General features: G+C 45.6%; 1 protein-coding gene across 6 annotated transcripts in view; it reads left to right on the top strand.

The window, feature by feature from the left end:
• Ptpn13 (protein tyrosine phosphatase non-receptor type 13) overlaps positions 1-10935 on the top strand; it is a 181571-nt gene extending 170636 nt beyond the window's left edge. For all 6 annotated transcript variants that reach the window (XM_085691576.2, XM_048427242.3, XM_048427236.3 and 3 more), the window contains 5 exons: positions 1669-1759; positions 3778-4115; positions 6023-6238; positions 6990-7052; positions 10251-10935. In XM_085691576.2, coding sequence (XP_085547702.2) covers positions 1669-1759; positions 3778-4115; positions 6023-6238; positions 6990-7052; positions 10251-10343 — 801 coding nt within the window. In that variant the 3' untranslated portion in view covers positions 10344-10935. The remainder of the gene's footprint in view (positions 1-1668; positions 1760-3777; positions 4116-6022; positions 6239-6989; positions 7053-10250) is intronic.
• Positions 10936-18653: the final 7718 nt, after the last annotated feature.

The following is an 18653-nucleotide window of genomic DNA, read 5'->3' as shown; positions in this document are numbered from 1 at the left end:
GCATCCCCAGGACCACTCAGGAACTAGGGTGCATCCCCGGGACCACTCGGGAGCTAGGGTGCATCCCCGGGGCCACTTGGGAGCTAGGGTGCATCCCCGGGACCACTCGGGAGCTAGGGTCCATCCCCGGGGCCACTTGGGAGCTAGGGTGCATCCCCGGGGCCACTCGGGAGCTAGGGTGCATCCCCGGGGCCACTCGGGAGCTAGGGTGCATCCCCGGGGCCACTCGGGAGCTAGGGTCCATCCCCGGGGCCACTCGGGAGCTAGGGTGCATCCCCGGGGCCACTCGGGAGCTAGGGTGCATCCCCGGGACCACTCAGGAGCTAGGGTGTATCCCCGGGACCACTCAGGAGCTAGGGTGCATCCCCGGGGCCACTCAGGAACTAGGGTGCATCCCCGGGACCACTCAGGAGCTAGGGTGTATCCCTGGGGCCACTCAGGAACTACGGTGCATCCCCGAGACCACTCGGGAGCTAGGGTGTATCCCCGAGACCACTCAGGAACTAGGGTGTATCCCCGGGGCCACTCGGGAACTAGGGTGCATCCCCGAGACCACTCGGGAGCTAGGGTGCATCCCCGGGACCACTCGGGAACTAGGGTGCATCCCCGGGACCACTTGGGAGCTAGGGTGCATCCCCGGGACCACTCAGGAGCTAGGGTGCATCCCCGGGACCACTCAGGAGCTAGGGTGCATCCCCGGGACCACTCGGGAGCTAGGGTGCATCCCCGGGACCACTCAGGAGCTAGGGTGCATCCCCAGGACCACTCAGGAGCTAGGGTGCATCCCCGGGGCCGCTCGGGAACTAGGGTGTATCCCAGAGGCCACTCGGGAACTAGGGTGCATCCCCGGGACCACTCAGGACTAGAGTGCATCCCCCTGGGACCACTCGGGAACTAGGGTGTATGCTCGTTCTCTCTAAATCTCATCTTGTAGAGATGAGATTGTCTTCTTTAAGGCTTGGGATTGAACATTATCATAGAAGCTCCAGCTTGTCCTCTTTAACGTAGAGCTTTGCTCCCCTCCCCTAACACCTTACTAACTTCTAAAAGGCATGTCGCCATACTTATTATTTCCATTTTGCTCTTGGGAGCGGTAAGTTCCCTGAGAGCTATACCTGTCCCTTTATTTATCACAGTGCCTTGCAGGTCTGTAGAAGAGACAGTCAGCATGTCTTTTTTGAGTGAATGAAAATGAGAAAGAACTGACCATTGCACAGTGGACTGTGACAGCAGCAATGCCACACACACTGGCCTGTGACCTGTGACCCTACGGATCACACTGTCTACAGCAACACCACACATCAGCCTGTGACCTGTGACCCTACGGATCACACTGTCCACAGCAACACCACACACACTGGCCTGTGACCTGTGACAGATGATACTCCAGATATTGACTTAACAGAAATGTGCTTCTGTAGAAGTTTTTTTTTAATGTATATACAGACATTTTTAAACTGAAGTTAAAACTTAGCGTAAGAAATGCTGTCCGTTAAGTGGCTGGTTATGACATGTCCAGTCAAGGTAATGCAGTTAATAGGCTCGGTAGCAGCTCAGCACATCCGTCCTCAAGTCTCTGGCACTCACAGTTAGCCCTGATCAGATGACAGACACAAACTGTGGCGCCAGTCAACAAATTTAATCTTATGTCCATTTTGTTACTTGTAGAATCTTCAAGAATTAAAACCACTGGATCAGTGCCTGATTGGTCAGACCAAGGAAAACCGAAGGAAGAACAGATACAAAAATATCCTTCCCTGTGAGTTCCATTGTAGCTCTGAATGTGTGTTCCCTGTGAGTTCCTGTGTGACTCTTATTGAGTGTGTGTGCAGTGTGAACTGTTAGCCTGCTAGCCTGACACGTAAGTACATGCATGCACACAGAGGCAGAGCGTCTCACTGGTAACAAGTCTGTAGGTTACAGCGCAAATGCCCTTTCCCGTGCTCTGAGGCTCTGGAGCTCAGTGTGGCCATCTTGGACATTTGGTGCGGTAATCCTGATGTTTTCAAAACCATTTCTTAATTAGAAGTCAGTTGGTGATACCTAATCAGTAATTCCAAGTTCATTGGCAAGCGTGAGAGAGCTCAGTTGGTAGAGTGTTTAGAAGTGGAGACACACAGCTCCTTGAAGCTTGCTCTCCAGCCTACTCGACCTAATCAGCGAGACGCGGGTCCCAGCGAGCCACCCTGTCTCAGGGGAAGATGGTAAAGGGCTCCTGAGGAATGACACCTGAGCTTGACTCTGCACACACATGTGCATGTGAACACATGTATACCTGTTCTTACACACAAAGCATGTATATTATTCATATTTATATACATTTTAATTTCTTCCTAATGATCATCCTTGGATTTAACCATTAGCTCATTCTACTTTAAGTTTACAGACATGTAAAGAGCAGCCATGTGCATGCATGTGTCTGGTAAACTGCCATGTTATGTGAACCTTTCATTTGTGCCAGAGTCTAGAAGGAGATAAAAGGAATGATTTCAACCCGTTTTATTAGCCAACAATGATTTTCTTTTCAGTGCATGTGTGTGTCCCCAAATTTTAACTTGACATCTTCTTCCATATTAACACTTCGTGTTGTAGCGTGTGACACTGATCCTGTCATCCCTGCAGCCCAGAAATGGCAATCTTGTCACATATAATATGCAACTGAATTTTTCAATCAAAATGAAAAATGTAAAATTCATTCTGGAAGCTCTCTGTAAAAACAGAGAGTAGCCTGGCATGGTGGCACATGCCTTTAATCCTGGCACCCAAGAGGCAGAGGCAGGTTGATCTCTAAATTCAAGGTGATCTGCATAGTGAGTTCCAGTACAGACAGGGCTACACAGAGAGGCCCTGTCTTTAAAGACGCTAAGACAGTTTTATAAATGGAGCATTAGGTACACAGCGGTTGCTGTCGCTATATGAGACAAAGATACATTCAGATTTGTATTTTGAAGTCAGAATGTGACAAACTATAAGTACAAAAGTAATCAGTTTATTGTTAGGAAGTAAATTGTGAACTAAGAGATAAAAGTCAAGCAATAAATTTTGAAACCTATTTTTAAAGGTTTTACCTTGATTGCCACCAAAATGACTTGTTAAATTTATAAATATTGAAAATAAGAATGAGGCCAGCACAACAGGCAAGGATACCAACCCTGGTGACCACATGGTGAAAGGAAAGAGACAACCTTGTCATATTGTCCTCTGACCTCCACGCATGTGACACGCTCCCCCCAAAACACACACACACATAATACAAAATGACAAAATCAAAAGTGTATCTCGGGTCTGCGTGGGAGTTAGATATGTCAGAAACGCTTGGATGGATCATTTCTATGCTAGCTTCATTCTGTGAAAGTGTTTGTCCCATCATTTGAGACTGTTGTAGTTGGTATAGAGATATTGACAGGGAAGTAATAAAGATGCTTGTGTTTGTTTCTCCAATTGCCTACTATGAAGTTCTACTTATATTAAGTTTAATTTCAGTTGCGTATGATATCACGTTAAGTATGCATTTTACTCTAATATATACAATATAAAATATATCTTAGCACATCCCAGGGTTCATAGAACACCACCAAGCTAACATCTTAGATACATGAAACAAAAACATAAATGTAACGTGGACCACTGCCATTTGAAAATGTCCTCTGTGTTTTCATGTGGGGGCGAGTCCACAGAGGGCTCCAGGAGCTATCATGGCCTTGGACTGCTTGTTTGTGAAACTCACGGTGCCAGTGCATGGTCATGACATGGACCTTTCGCTGTGGACATTCGCAGATGACACCACGAGAGTGCCTCTTGGAGATGAAGGTGGCTACATCAACGCCAGTTTCATCAGGATCCCAGTGGGGACACAGGAATTTGTCTACATCGCCTGCCAGGGGCCTTTGCCCACTACCGTGGGGGATTTCTGGCAGATGGTTTGGGAGCAGAACTCCACAGTGATAGCAATGATGACCCAGGAGGTGGAAGGAGAAAAGGTCAAATGCCAGCGCTACTGGCCGAGCATTCTCGGCACAACCACCATGGCCAATGAGAGGCTGCGCCTGGCCCTCCTGAGGATGCAGCAGCTGAAGGGGTTCGTTGTCAGGGTGATAACCCTGGAGGATATTCAGGTGAATCATCTTTGCTTTCTCAGAAAGGCCTGCACATTTGCTGGGATTGTTGCCATGGAAGCAGGTCATCTGCTGTGATTTTGTTTTTGAGACAATCTCACATAGCCTAGGCTAGCCTCAGAATCACTATAGAGCTACAGACAGCCCAGAAGTCCTGATCCTCCAGCATCTACCTCCTGGCTGCTGGGGTGACAGGAATGTGAATTCAGTGGATTCCTTGCTTAGGAATAAATAGTGCATATTGGTTCAGAAGCTGTAACATACATAGAAACTTGCTTTCTTTTCTTCTCCCCCTAAGGTCCAGCATCTAAGTAGACTAATCCAAACTGTTTCTAAAACTCTGATTATCAATCATGCCTTGTGAAGGTAACTACCGTATTTCGAGTCTGTGGACAGTTGAACCATAATGGTTGTTGTTTAGACACTTCCCGCTACAGTTGTCAAACATGGTGGATGAATTTAGTGCAGGTTAGCTAAGTGACCGTCCCTCATACAAAGCCACCCTGTTTTTCTTCAGCATTGCACCCCTTGCTGGTACAACCCTTCCCAGAAATAGGAGCTTTGTGCCACCATGTTTGCTAAATAATAAAACTTAATGGAAATTCTCACGTAACGTTTACATGCCAACAGAAGAGAATCAATATATCTCCTTCTTTTCCTTAGAAAAGCTAAGAAAGGGACATAGCTCAGTGGGTAAAATGTTTGTCACACAGGCACAGGAACCTGAGTTTGGATCCCAGCACCCACAGATAGTGATGGGCATGGCTATGTCCCTTCAATCCCAGTGCTGGGGAGACACAGGATCTCTTGGGCTAACTGGCAGCTAGCCAATGCAGCTCAATCTGTGAACTCACATTTAGTGAGTCTCTTTCTCAAGAAGGAAGGTAGAAAGCCATAGAGGAAGACCTGAACATCAACCTCCAGCCTCCTCATGTGCTTTCACATACATGTACCTACAAACATCTATGCACACTCACAGGCACAATATACATGTGGTTATAGAACTCACATCCCAGAGTGGATCCCAGGGGTTCAGCAGTTTAACAGCAGACAGAAGCCATTCCATATCTCATGAAGCTCGGTTCCTGAGTAGGAGAAGCTGGCGGTAGAGCACTGTGGGGAAATCAAGCAGGGAAAAAACAGTTGACATACAGTGAGATGTAGGTTGTAGGTTCAGTAGTGGTTCAGTAGTAGGTCAGTGAGGGCCTGAGGTGGCATTTGAGAAAAACTGAAAAAGATAATCAGGCCACAGAGGATCCTGGGGAAGGGGAGTCCTCACTGGGGGGAAAAACAGTTCTAATATTGAACATTTTCAGTGTATTTAATTTAAGTGAGCCCACAATAACTAGATAGGGCTTTTGCCTAGTCTACACGAGAGCCTGAATACCATCCCATCCTCTTGGACTATGGGGTAGTGTAAAACTAGAAACTCTCTTGATAAGGTTTTCTGTGCATTTCCTTTCTGTCAGTTGTGTTTTAAGTCACGGTGATGTCTTGCTGTGTATCTCTAAGTGGCCCTTCTCTCTTGGTCTGAACCCTGGAAATTAGGTATATTTTATCATGCCCAGCTTTGTGTATTTATGAAGCCTTTTTATTCCTTCCAGTTTTCCTTTCGCTCTGATCAATATACTCTTCAGATTTGAAAGAGCAATATAGTGAGGCACTGGCTTAGGAACGGTATGACATTGTAACAGTGAGGCACTGGCTTAGGAACGGTGTGACATTGTAACAGTGAGGCACTGACTTAGGAATGGTGTGACATTGTAACAGTGAGACACTGGCTTAGGAATGGTGTGACATTGTAACAGTGAGGCACTGACTTAGGAATGGTGTGACATTGTAACAGTGAGGCACTGACTTAGGAATGGTGTGACATAGTAACCAGTTCACTCTGTTCATACTTTTAGACAGGAGAGGTGCGCCATATTTCTCATCTGAATTTCACTGCCTGGCCCGACCACGACACGCCGTCCCAGCCAGATGACCTGCTCACTTTCATTTCCTACATGAGACACGTCCACAGGTCAGGCCCAGTCATCACACACTGCAGCGCTGGCATTGGACGCTCAGGGACCCTCATATGCATAGACGTGGTCCTCGGACTAATCAGCCAAGATCTTGAAGTGAGTAAAGATATTGCTGAATCTGCCGTTTGATATTGTGGCTATTTAAAAGTGTGTAAAGCTCCATGGGCGCAGTCCTTCAGTTTCTCTGTGAGATGACGTCAGTACTGCTGCCATGCTTACAGGAAATACCGAAGAGGAAAATATTGGGTTTTGTTATTGTTGTTACCTGTAGATAAGAAAGGAATGTTTTTGTCTGAAAATTAATGCTAATCTATTGCTCTAAGTAGTTATTCCTAATTTTAAAATAGGTGGCAGTGTACACCTTTATTCCCAGCACTTGGGTGGCAGAGGGACTGGAAGGAGAGGAGGAAGGGGGAACTGTGGCTGGGGATGATTTATTTAAAAAAGAGAAGAAGAAGAATTCTACGGTGGGTCAGCTGAGCACCTTCCAGGGTCTATGTCTAATGCACTGCTCTGTCCTGTGCATCTTCCAGGGTCTGTGTCTAACACACTGCTCTGTGTGTGTCCTGTGCGTCTTCCGGGCTCTGTGTCTAATGCACTTCTCTGTGTCCTGTGCATCTTCTGGGCTCTGTGTCTAATGCACTACTCTGTGTGTGTCCTGTGTGTCTTCCGGACTCTGTGTCTAATGCACTGCTCTGTCCTGTGCATCTTCCAGGCTTTGTGTCTAATGCACTGCTCTGTGTGTGTCCTGTGCATCTTCCGGGCTTTGTGTCTAATGCACTGCTCTGTGTGTGTCCTGTGCATCTTCCGGGCTCTGTGTCTAATGCACTGCTCTGTGTCTCCACAGTTCGACATCTCTGACTTAGTGCGCTGCATGAGACTACAAAGACATGGCATGGTGCAGACAGAGGTGAGTCCCCATATGCTAATGAGGATCCATTTTTAAGACTCTCGTGTTTTAGAAGTGCTCTTAAACCTTTGTTCTCTGTTATAGTTTTCTTTAGGGGATGGCCTTGCTGTGTTGTCCAGGCTGACCTGGAGCTGTAGGGCTCACTCTTCCTGCCGCAGCTTCTCGGGCAGCTGGAAGATCCAGGAAAGGGCTGATGCTTTGCTCAGAGATCTTTTTAAGATTTCCTTCCATCTCTTGTCATAAAGAGCTTTTTCTTTCAACATGGGTGTTAATTCAGAAAATAATTTAGATTATATTTTTAGATATTATTTTTAATTTTTAAAAAAAATGGAGAAAGGGAACACACATGTGAACAAGAATTCTACGCAGACCCGAGACATCAGAACTTAGCAGAGTCAATCACTCCAGGAGACAGGCCTGTGGCAGCTTGCCTCTCAGGCAAAGGAAACCCTATCCGTCTGTACAGGCGCCTTCATGAACACAGAGACCCATTCCCTCCCAGCAGGACACTCTGCCTGAGAATTCATCAGCTTTGGGCTTAAATGTTACTTTTTTTTAAATTAACTTTATTAGATTATTTATTTGTTTGTTTATTTATTTGTTTATTACAATTTCAACGTGCATATAACACATTCTAATTCTTTCTCTCTGGAATAACACCACCCCTCTTATTCATTCTCTACCGTGGTTACCACCCTCCTCGCTACAAATCCCTCTTTCCTCATTTGTCTCTGTTTTTTAATTTGTGATCAGGGTCATCTATATGATCGTGAGTTTGGGGTGTCTATCGACTTTAATCAGGGTCTTATATACAATCATGAGTTTGGCGTGTGTATCCACTGGAACCCACAGGGCTCATGTAGGCAAACAACTGAAGGAAGGGTTACTGTTTAAAATTTTGGACAGGGTTTCACCATGCAGCCCTGGTTGGCCTGGAACTCACTATATAGAGTAAGTTGGTCTCAAACTCAGAGGCATAGGGCACAGCTTGGCGGGTGCTACTTTCTTAATAGTGTCGCTCTGTTTAAAATTGTGTCCCCAGACAGCAATGGCTGGCTTCCTTCACCCAGCCTTGGCTAAAGTGCGTGTCACTTTCAGAGCTATGTGATGGCCTGACACACTCACCACCCACCCCATGCAGTGTCTCTGGTCCTGTAGCAGCCCGTGTCTGACTCAGTGGTGTGCTCTAGGTTCTGGGAGACGCTGCTGGTGCACAGATCTCAGATGCCTGGAATGAATGAACATGTAGGCAGAAGAACACTGCCCATGCCAATCCACATGTTCTCCTTAGCCAGTCTGAGCTGAAACTGTCCATGACTAGAAAGGCGGGCAAGCTAAGAACAGCAGTGCCTGTGTTTTTAAGTGGCAGACAAATGTGACTCTGTGATCATGTAAAAACCACTTTTTGTGTTTTAAATCTACCACAGAGTCTCCATATAGAAGAAAGAGAGGGTGGGGGCACCCATCGATGCTAGGCTCAAGGTTAGAATAGTGTACTCTCTGTACCGGGTGGATCAGCTGGGAGGCACTGGGTGATTCCATCCATGGTCAGTTTCAGGTAAGAAAAATCAACACAACACTAACAGCCCGAGGGAGCCGCAGGGCTAGCCCCCTGCAGAGCCATCTTCACAGTGCTGCTGTGGAAGCTCTGCCTGTCCACTCCCTCCGTGGGCTCCAGCAGTGAGGGCAGCAGCCTTTGCCTGTCCACTCCCTCCGTGGGCTCCAGCAGTGAGGGCAGCAGCTCTGCCTGTCCACTCCCTCCGTGGGCTCCAGCAGTGAGGGCAGCAGCCTTTGCCTTCAGCCTCCAGCATATCCACTCTCTGTGACCATTGCATTTCTTCTTCCTCCCTCTCTTGCCTCGTGTGTGCGCGCGCGTGTGTGTGTGTGTGTGTGTGTGTGTGTGTGTGTGCGCGCGCGCGCGCGCGCACACGCGCACATGTGTGAGGCCAGATGACAACCTTGGGTGTCTTGTCTTTCCTTTTCTTTTTTTTTTTTTTTTTTTTTTTTTTTTTAGGCAGGGTCTCTATTGGTCGGAGCTCACAGACCCACCCAACCTGGCTGCCTAGTGACCTTCCTAGATTTTTTGTGGTTTTTGAGGATCAAACCCAGGACCTCACACTTCATTGTGAGCTCCTGTTGTGGTTCTTGTTCCATCGCTCTCCATTTAATATGCTGTGGGCTTCATTTTATTTTCTAAGACTTTATCTTCAGCTCTGCTAGGGCTGCAGTTGCGGGCAGCTGTGAGCCGTCCAGGGATGTGGGGAACCAAACTCCTCTGCAGAATAGCAAGTGTTCTGAATTGCTGGTCATCTCTCCAGTCCATTGCGATTCCTTTCCATTTATTTTCAGTCATTAATTCTTGGCCAGATAACAAGAAAACCTCAGATCTCAGTATCATCAGCTCAGGCATTAATTTCACCGTAAGGACTCATTTATCAAAGCTCATCAATTTCTCTACTCTTTTGACCAAAAAATACTGAAAGAAAAATTATTTTATATTTATTACTTAAATATTATGTGTTATTTTATTATATATTAAAATTATACTGTACTTTAATTTTTACTTCTAAAAATTAAACCAAATGGTGGTGACACATGCCTTTAACCCGAACACTTTGGAGACAGAGGCAGTCTGATCTCTGTGAGTTTGAGGCCAGCCTGGTCTACTGAGTAGACAGTCAGGGTTACACAGAGAAAACCATGTCTCAAAAAAAAAACAAAATAAATAAATTTTATTTATATATTTTTGCTCTGAAATATTTAAAGAAGTTTGTTTTAATAGAGTCTTGGCTACTAATTTATTGGCATTTTAAAGCAAGAACATGAGTTCAGTAGCCCTAGAAAATGTAGGTTTTAGAGGTTGGAGAAAAAGCTCCGTAGAGGACACTTGCCTAGCGAGCCCAGCCCTGGCTTTGGTCCCCAGCACCAAGCAGTAAGACAAACTCACAGAGAGCAGGATTTCTTAGGATGGTTGTGTGATGCAGGATCATTCTGCACATAGCCATTGGTACCCTCCCTTCTCTTTTCATCAGTTTGCTTGTGGTTTGTAATCTTTGTGGTACTATGCAGTTCTGTGCCCCGACTCTTACACTCGCGCTTAAACAAAGTTCCTGTTTTCAACCTTCTCAAACCTTAGTGTGTATAAACTTGTGCAAATAAAGCCTCTTCTCTCCGCCTTTCCCACCACCTCCCCTACAGGGTCAGTACGTTTTCTGCTATCAAGTCATCCTCCATGTCCTGACTCACCTTCAGGCTGAAGAGCAGAAGGCACAGCCATGGCTCCCACAGTGACCGAGCAACCTCCCTCCCTCCTCGCCTCCAACTGACTCCTGCTCCACTCAGACAAGAGCAGCCAGGCCACGCAATCAGTCCTCACCCTTAGAGGAGCGTGCTCCTGCAGTCCTCACCCCTAGAGGAGGGTGCTCCTGCCAGAAACCCGCCGGGGTGTGGTGTTTTACAGCCACTTTCACCTCTGATGGTTATCAAAACTCATTTAACATGACCTGAGCAAGGCAGGTCTTCCGACTGGAAGCAGCATTTGATCATAGTGGACTTTGTTACAAAGACAATGAGTTTATTTTTAATGTATCAAATCTTGTTTATAGCAAATTTTTCCAGTATTTTAATAAAGTAGATTTATTTTATAGAGGATACTTGAAGCCAGTATTTAAGCTTTTAATGACAGTAATATTGGCATAGAGAAGAAACTAGCAATGTTTACTGTATCGGTTTCTAATGTTTACCATATACAGTGTCCTGTAATATATTTATATACTTTTCACGAAGATGAGGTTCCCGGAAACCCATTTGTCCCTGTATCATCTGTTCCTAATGCGTCCTCTCACTTTGTAAATAAAACTACACCTTAAACTTGGACAACCAATTCAGGCGTCTTCCGTGTTCTTAACAATATGCAGGCCTCTGGGGGCTGGGGACATCTGCATCCTAACTCAGCCTTTTCTCAGAGGGTCCGGTCACACCAGCCACCAGGCATGAGGCATGTCAAACGCCCTGCTGGCATAAGGGCCATCATTTTTCTTGCTCTTCCCTGCCTTTGAGTGGCACCACGCCACACTCCCAGCCTCTCTGCCTCTGTGAGCGCTAAGATGGAAGCTGTAAAGTCTCCACTGCGGTAATGTTTAGAATACACAGCTGACCAAGGCATAGTGAGAGGAGCAATCAGCTCCCTGTTATGTGACTCTTTATGTTTTTGAGGGGCCCACCACCCCAGATTTATCCCAAATAAATTACACATGGAGGCTTATTCTTGATTATGAGTTCCTGGCCTTAGCTTGCCTTGTTTCTAGCTTTTTTAAAAATTATTTTTATTTAGCTATATATTTGTCTTCACTCCTCTTCCTTTCTCTCCTCTCCCCTTATGTTGTAGGAGGGCCAATTGTTTGTTCCCAGCTGTCCAGAACTGAAATGATAACACAGAAATCATATTATCTGCAATACTGTTTGGCCAATAGCTTAAGCATATTTCTCGCTAACTCATATCCTAAACTAACCCATCTCTATTAATCTGTGTATCGCCACAATGCTGTGGCCTACTGTAAAGTTCCACCGGGGCTATATGATTTCTCCTGACTCTGCCTTCTTCCTCCCAGCATTCAGTTTAGTTTTCCTCCCTGCCTACCTCTATTCTGCCCTGTGCAGGCCCAAGACAGTCCTTTATTAACCAATGGTCTTCACAACATACACAGCATACAGAGGGGAATCCCACATCACCCTTCTACCCTCTCCCGTGGTCCCTATGCTCCCAATTTATTCAGGAGATCTTGTCTTTTTCTACTTCCCATGTAGATTAGATCCATGTATGTCTCTTAGAGTCCTCATTTTCTTGGTTCTCTGGGATTGAGTTGTAGGCTTTACCAGTTTTTCTTAACCTAAATTAACCCAGCTACATTTTACCTCTGGACTCTCATCTTTCTGCATACCTTTCTTTACTTCCTTCTTCCCGGCTTCCTGTGTAGCTGGGTGGCTGTTCCCTGGTGTCCTATCCTTGTTCTCTTTTTTGCTCCCTGCCCTCCTCTTCCTCGGCTGTCCTTCTATTCATCCTCTCCGCCTGCCAGCCCCACCTATCCTTGCTCCTGCAACAGAGTCAGAAACAGCCCTGCTCCCTCTGCCAAGAGTCCCACAAGAAGACCAAGCCACACAACAGCAACACATGTGTAGAAGGCCAGGTCAGTCCCATGCATGTTCTCTGGTCGGTGGTTGAGTCTCCATGAGCCCCTGTGAGCCAAGGTCAGTTGACTCAGTGTGTTTTCCTGTGGTGTCCTCTGCCTCTCTGGCTCCCATAATTCTTCCTCTTTCTCTTCTGATGCTGAACACATCAAATGGGGGGAGATGCAAGCCAAATAATCCCAAACTAACTCTGAATAGAATATTCTAAGGTTTTTCTTTATTAATTAAAAGGGAAAACTTACAGAACAGAAACAGGGGAAGAAGAGAGAGCTGGGCGGGACCGTGGCTTTTTGGTACCCTAAGTCATGCACAACCTGGTCCAACTCTTAAAGGCCATTGGCTGAGGAGGTTCCCCATCACTGTTCCTCTTCCACAGGATTTCCTAAGGTCCATCTAAAATTTTCTGTGGTTCTGTCTCTGCATCTGTTTCCATCAGTTGCCAGATGGAGCCTCTCTGATGACCATTGGGCTAGGCAATGACCCATGAGTATGGCAAAATAGCATTAGGAATCTTTTCAATGACTTTTTTTCTTTTTGCCATTGTGTTTGGTTCTCTTCTAAGTCTCTGGGCTGTCCAGCCTCTTGGTCCTAACACTCAAGGCATTGTCAGGGGTGGGTTCCCCTCTCATAGCATGGATCTCAAGCTGGACTAGTCGTTGGTTGGCCACTCCCATAATTTCTGTGCCACCTTTGTCCCAGCATATCTTGTAGGCAGGGCAATTGTACATCAGAGGTTATTGGGCTTGGTTGGGGTCACTCCACTGGAGGTCTTGCCTGGTTGCAGGAGATGACCAGTGGTGTAGAATATTTGTTTAACTATGTAGAGGTGTGTTGCTGTTTTACCTTGTCTGCCTAAGGTACCTGACCGATCTAATAAAAACCTGAATGGCCAATAGTGAGGGAGGAAGTATAGACAGGGTTTCTGGGGAGGGAGAGTAAAGAGGAGAAGAAATTTAGGCTCAAGGAAGAAAGAAAAAGAGACACCAGGGAGATGCCAGGGACCAGACAGGCAGACACAGAGGAAGCAGGAAAGTAGAACATACAGAATGAAAGATAAGACATCAGACAAAATGTAGATGAATAGAAACAAGTTAAATTGAGTTTAAAGAGCTAGTGGGACAAACCTAAGCTAAAGTTGAGCATTCATAATAATAAATCTCTGGGTCTTTATTTGGGAGTTGGTTGGCGGCCCTAAGAAAATTCCAAGTACAGGCTGGTTCAGGTTCCCTATCCCCCATTGTCGGAGTCTTAGCTAGGCTCACCTTCATAGATTCCTGGGAGATTCCACTACCTAGCTCATCTGAGAGATGCCCCTAATTCCACTTGTTTTTCCCAGCTCTTTCTTCCCATCCCCCATTACCTGATCACTCCTGTCCCATGCCCAACCCCCATCAAAGTTCCTCTCCCCCATTTACTTATGGTATCTATTCTATTTCCCCTCATGTGCCCCCTTGAGCCCTCCTTGTTACTTCGCTTCTTTGGATCTGCAGATTGTAGTGTAGTTTTCCTTTACTCTATGGCTAGTATCCACGTACAAGAGAATACACACCATATTTGTCTTTCTGGGTCTGGGTTACTGCACTCAGAATGATCTTTTCTATTTCTAACCATTTGCTGGCAAATTTTATTATGATATTGTTTTTAACAGATAAGTAATTCTCCATTGTATAAAGGTAACACATTTTCTTTTTTTTAAATGTCTTTCTTTTTTTCCCTTTTAAAATTGTTTTTATTGAGCTATATATTTTTCTCTGCTTCCCTCCCTTCCTCCCCTTCTCAACCCTCTCCCAAGGTCCCCATGCTCCCAATTTACTCAGGAGATGTTAACTTTTTCTACTTCCCATGTAGTTAAGAACCATGTATGTCTCTCTTCCTGTTCTCTTTGTTGTCTAGGTTTGGTGGGATTGTGAACTGTAGGCTGGTTTTTCTTTGCTTTATGTCTAAAAGCCACTTATGAGTGAGTACAAATTATATTTGTCTTTCTGTGTCTGGATTGCCTCACTATTGAGGAACACCCTCCACAAAAAACACTTTTCACCATAGTAGAGGCGTGGGAAAATAAAGACACAAATCACATGACAGGATTGAGAGGGAGTTTCAGGGATTATTCACATCCCCAAAATCACCCATGGTTTTGTTTGTTTGTTTTTTCCACAGCTTTTATATGAACATAAACTGGGGGAGCAGGTAACAACAGACTTCTGTAACATTGTTGCCTAGGTAACTGTGACTCAAGTCACATCCACTTGGTCACAGAGGCAGAAACACCTCCTCCCCAGGTGACCTCATAGTTACAATGGAAGGAGCAGAATCATATTGGCGTACCCTGACCACCTGTCAGGATGGCACCTAATTTACCCAACTTCAAGAGAGCCAGGTGACCACCTCCTGTGTGCAAGGTGCAAATTGTTCCTGTTAGTCTCTCAAATTCTCTGACTGACAGACAGTGGGAAAATGGGCCTGCATTTCTCAGCCCCCACACCTCACTTATTTCTAGATCCATCCATTTGCCCATAAATGTCAAGTTTTTCCTGCTGTGTAATGTACCATATTGTATAAATGAACCGTATCTTTTTTATCCATTCTTTGATCAAGGCTCATTTAGTTTGTTTCCAGGTTCTGCCTATGACAAATAAGATTATCAATGCCCCCAATCAGCAGAAAGTATCCTGGAAAACTATGCCCACATTCCCAAAAAAAATGGATTATGGATATTTATCTTTGTTTAAAGTGTTGGTTACAAGTTGTTATGGTCTAGAAAGAAAGCTAAAAAAAAAAGGACATGAGATTCATAGTTCTTGTCATAGTTCTTGTTTTAAAAAAAAAGGGGGGTAATTGCTGCAGGACAGTGGTCTTGTATTATTTTAATAAAACACTGATTGGCTAGTAGTCAGACAGGAAATATAAGTGGGGCAACCAGACAGTAAGTAGAGGTGGAGCAACGAGAACAAGAGAATTCTGGGAAGAGGAAAGACTCAGTCTGTATTCGTCATCCAGACACAGAGGAAGCAAGATGAGGATGCCTCGCTGATAAAATGTACCAAGCCATTTGGCTAACACAGGCAAGAATTATGGGCTAATTGAAGATGTAAGAATTAGTTAATAAGAAGCCTGAGCTAAGAGATCAACCAGTTTATAATTAATGTTAAGCTTCTGTGTATTTTGGGGGGAACAAAATGGCAACAGGACTGGGCAGGACAGAAACCTCAGCCAACAAGATCTTGTTTTTTGAGAAAGGGTTTCTCTGTTTGGTCATGGCTATCCTGAAACTCACCTTGTAGACTAGGCTAGCCTCAAACTCAAGAGATCCGCCTGCCTCTGCCTCCCAAGTGCTGGGATTAAATGCATGAGCCACCACTGCCCAGCTTCATTGGTGCCTTTGTATGATGGAGATATATTTGACAAACTGCTTGTTAACCTGCAGAAAATTTGAAGACCAATTAAATTATAATGTACCAGTTTCAGTTTGTATTTGGATGCAGGTAACGAAAAAGCACCTGTCTGTGCTGGCCCACATGGGACATCTGTTTTCTTCCCTTAAGAAAACAGGTTCAGATGTGAAGGTGATTGCTATGCAATAACCCTTTTGTACACTGTGAAGATTTTTCCCTCAGATTGATTTAATAAAAAGCTGGCTAGTAGCCAGGCAGGAATTATAGGCAGGACAACCAAACTAGGAGAATGATGGGAAGAAGAGCGGGGTCAGAGGAGATGCCAGCTAGTCACTGAGGAAGCAGGATTTGTAGAAAAAGAGGTAGCAAGTTATGAGTCACATGGCAAAGCATAAATAGAAATATGGGTTAATTTAAGTGTCAGAGCTAGCTAGTAATAAGCCTGAGCTATTGACCAAGCATTAATAAATAATATTTAGTCTCTGTGTGGTCATTCAGAAGCGGCTTCCAAGATGGGGAGCAAGTGGTCAGGCCAGGAAAACTGCGTTCTATAGGTGATCTGCGACATGTCACCCATGGGCCATGGGGGTGAATTTGGCTGATTTAGCTGACTATACTTGTGTCCCCTTCCTCCCTTGCTGCTCCGTCTGTGTCCCTTTGGAAGCTGCCTGCTTGGTTGGTCAGAGAGAGTGACCTTGGCTGATAGAGGTCAAGCATGTATGGGGAGATGAACTGCCTTTCCAGAATCTCCAACAGGCTCACTCATAGGCCTCTCTAGGATTGTCTCTATAGCTCAGCAGCTTTATAGTTACCATAGCCTCTTTGATGGTCTGGAAATCCCAACTCACAGTACCCTGTGAGCATGGGAAACCACCACTGCTGAGAAAGCCATGTTCTTCCCACCCGCTGCCAGGACCATGCAGTGCCGCATCCACGCTGTGCCGCATTAGCCTGTCGGCCCCACTTCTGAAGAGAGTGAGGGCCAGCTTTTAATAGCTTGTAATTCATTGCATCAACTATAATGCAATGCATTTAGTTAAGCTTTTATTTTTCTTTTGGCTTTTGGTTTTTTTGCTTATTGTTTGTTTTGAGTCAGTTTTTCTGTGTAATAATCCTGGCTGTCCTGGAACTCACTTTGTAGACAAGACTGGCCTTGGACTCACAGAGATTCTCTTGCCTCTGCCTCACAAATGCTGGGATTAAAGGTGTGTGCTACCACTGCCTAGCTTAGTCACACTTTTGAAGGGTCATTTGTTTTCTATTGCCGTGAAAAAGACCATGACCAAAAGCAACTTGGGGAAAGGGCTGATTTGGCTTACATGTACCCAGGCCACTCTCCATCACTGAGGAAAGCCTGGGCAGGAACTGAAGCAGAGACCATGGAGGAACACTGCTTACTACCTGCTCCCCGTTGTCTATGCAGTCTGCAAATGCAACTCTGGCACTGCCCCCAGAGTTGGCTAGGTCCTCCCATATCAATCACTAAATCAAGAAAATACTGCCCCCACACACACACAGAGACTTGCCTACAAGCCAGTCTAAGGGAGGCATTTTCTCAGCTGATCTTTCCTCTTCCCAGATGACTCTTATTTCAAATTGGAAAGTCAAACAAAGCTGAGCAGTGCACCAGGCTTTACCCTCTGTTCTAGGAACCGTGACCGTCCCTGCAAGCAGACTGCTGTCACTCAGAGTCAGCAGCGGTGACTGGTGTTTCTGTCCTTAACAAATCTGCCTTTCGTTACGTGTCCCTTCCTGGGGGTGTTCTAAGTGGCTAATTCTGACTCTATTGCCAGCTCAGAGTGGAGTGTTGAGTTGTACCTTTTCCATCGGTGCTCACATAGAGAGACATCCAGAAACTTCTTTCTCGTCCTTCTTCCAACCCTCTCAGTGATGCTGCTTTTGGATCTTAACTCTCAGCTCTCCTGCTCATGTCCCCTCAGTGGTCTGTCTACTTCCTCTAGACTATCACCTCCCAAGGGAAAGAATCCTTTCCACTCTGATTTGCTTGTCCTGTGGGGACAAGTGTGACGTAAACTAGCTTCCCTTTGAACACTTATCAAGTGGAGCAGCTGTCCAAAGAAACCAAAACCTCAGCCTATCAAAAGTGTACTGATATAACAGCTGCCTGCCTGTTTGTGCTTACTCTTCATGTTTGGGGACTTCCTCAGCATTTCTCAGACCCTTACAATATAATATCATTGAGAGGGATGGCTCAGAGGTTAGGAGCATTTGTTGCTCTTCCAGAGGACCCCAAATAAAAAACTAGAATCAGGATTGCAGAGATGACTCAGTGGTTAAGAGCATTTGACTTGCTGCTCCTGCAAGGGACCTGGGTTTGGTTCCCAGCACTCATCTGGAGGTTTACAATGATCCACAGTTCCAGTTCCAGAGGATCCCACTCCCTCTTCCGACCTCTACAAGCACAGACATACATATGGGGCACGTACATTGATGCAAGGCAAAACACTCTTGCTTTTAAGGTAAATAAAATCTAAAAACAAGAATTTAAATAAAATTCTTGGGCTGGACCGATGGCTCAGTGGGTAAAGCATTTTCCTCACCAGCTGACGGGCCTGGATTTGTGTGCAGAACCCACATACAACTAGGTGCCAGAGTGAGTGCATCTATAATCTCAGGCTCCTGGGTGAAATGGGTAGAGACCGGGTCCCCAGAAGCACACTAGACAGCTAGTCAGGCATGCAGTGACTAGCACAAACCTCATCTCCTACCAGGCAGAAGACAAGGACCAGCGCCTCAAACTGTCCTCTGACTCCACGTGGCATGCCGGGCCATGTGTCGCCCCCTCACACACACGCACAAAACAAGAGTGGATAAGGACAGATTTTAAAGGCAGAATTTTAATACCCTGCACCAAGAATAAGGGATAGGCAAGTATTACACCCACAGAGGCAATAGAAAAGCGTATAGGAAAGTATTTTCAATAATGTCAGGGTAGGGAGGTGTGGCCTTTCCTCTGGCCAGGCACCGCCTACTGTGTGAGCGGTTACCCGCGGCAGATAAA

Source organism: Myodes glareolus, chromosome 8 (assembly GCF_982192425.1).
Source record: "Myodes glareolus chromosome 8, mMyoGla1.1, whole genome shotgun sequence".
Classification (NCBI taxonomy): Eukaryota; Metazoa; Chordata; class Mammalia; order Rodentia; family Cricetidae; genus Myodes; species Myodes glareolus.
Note: the sequence above shows the minus strand (reverse complement) of the source record. Positions and strands in the feature narration are given on the sequence as shown.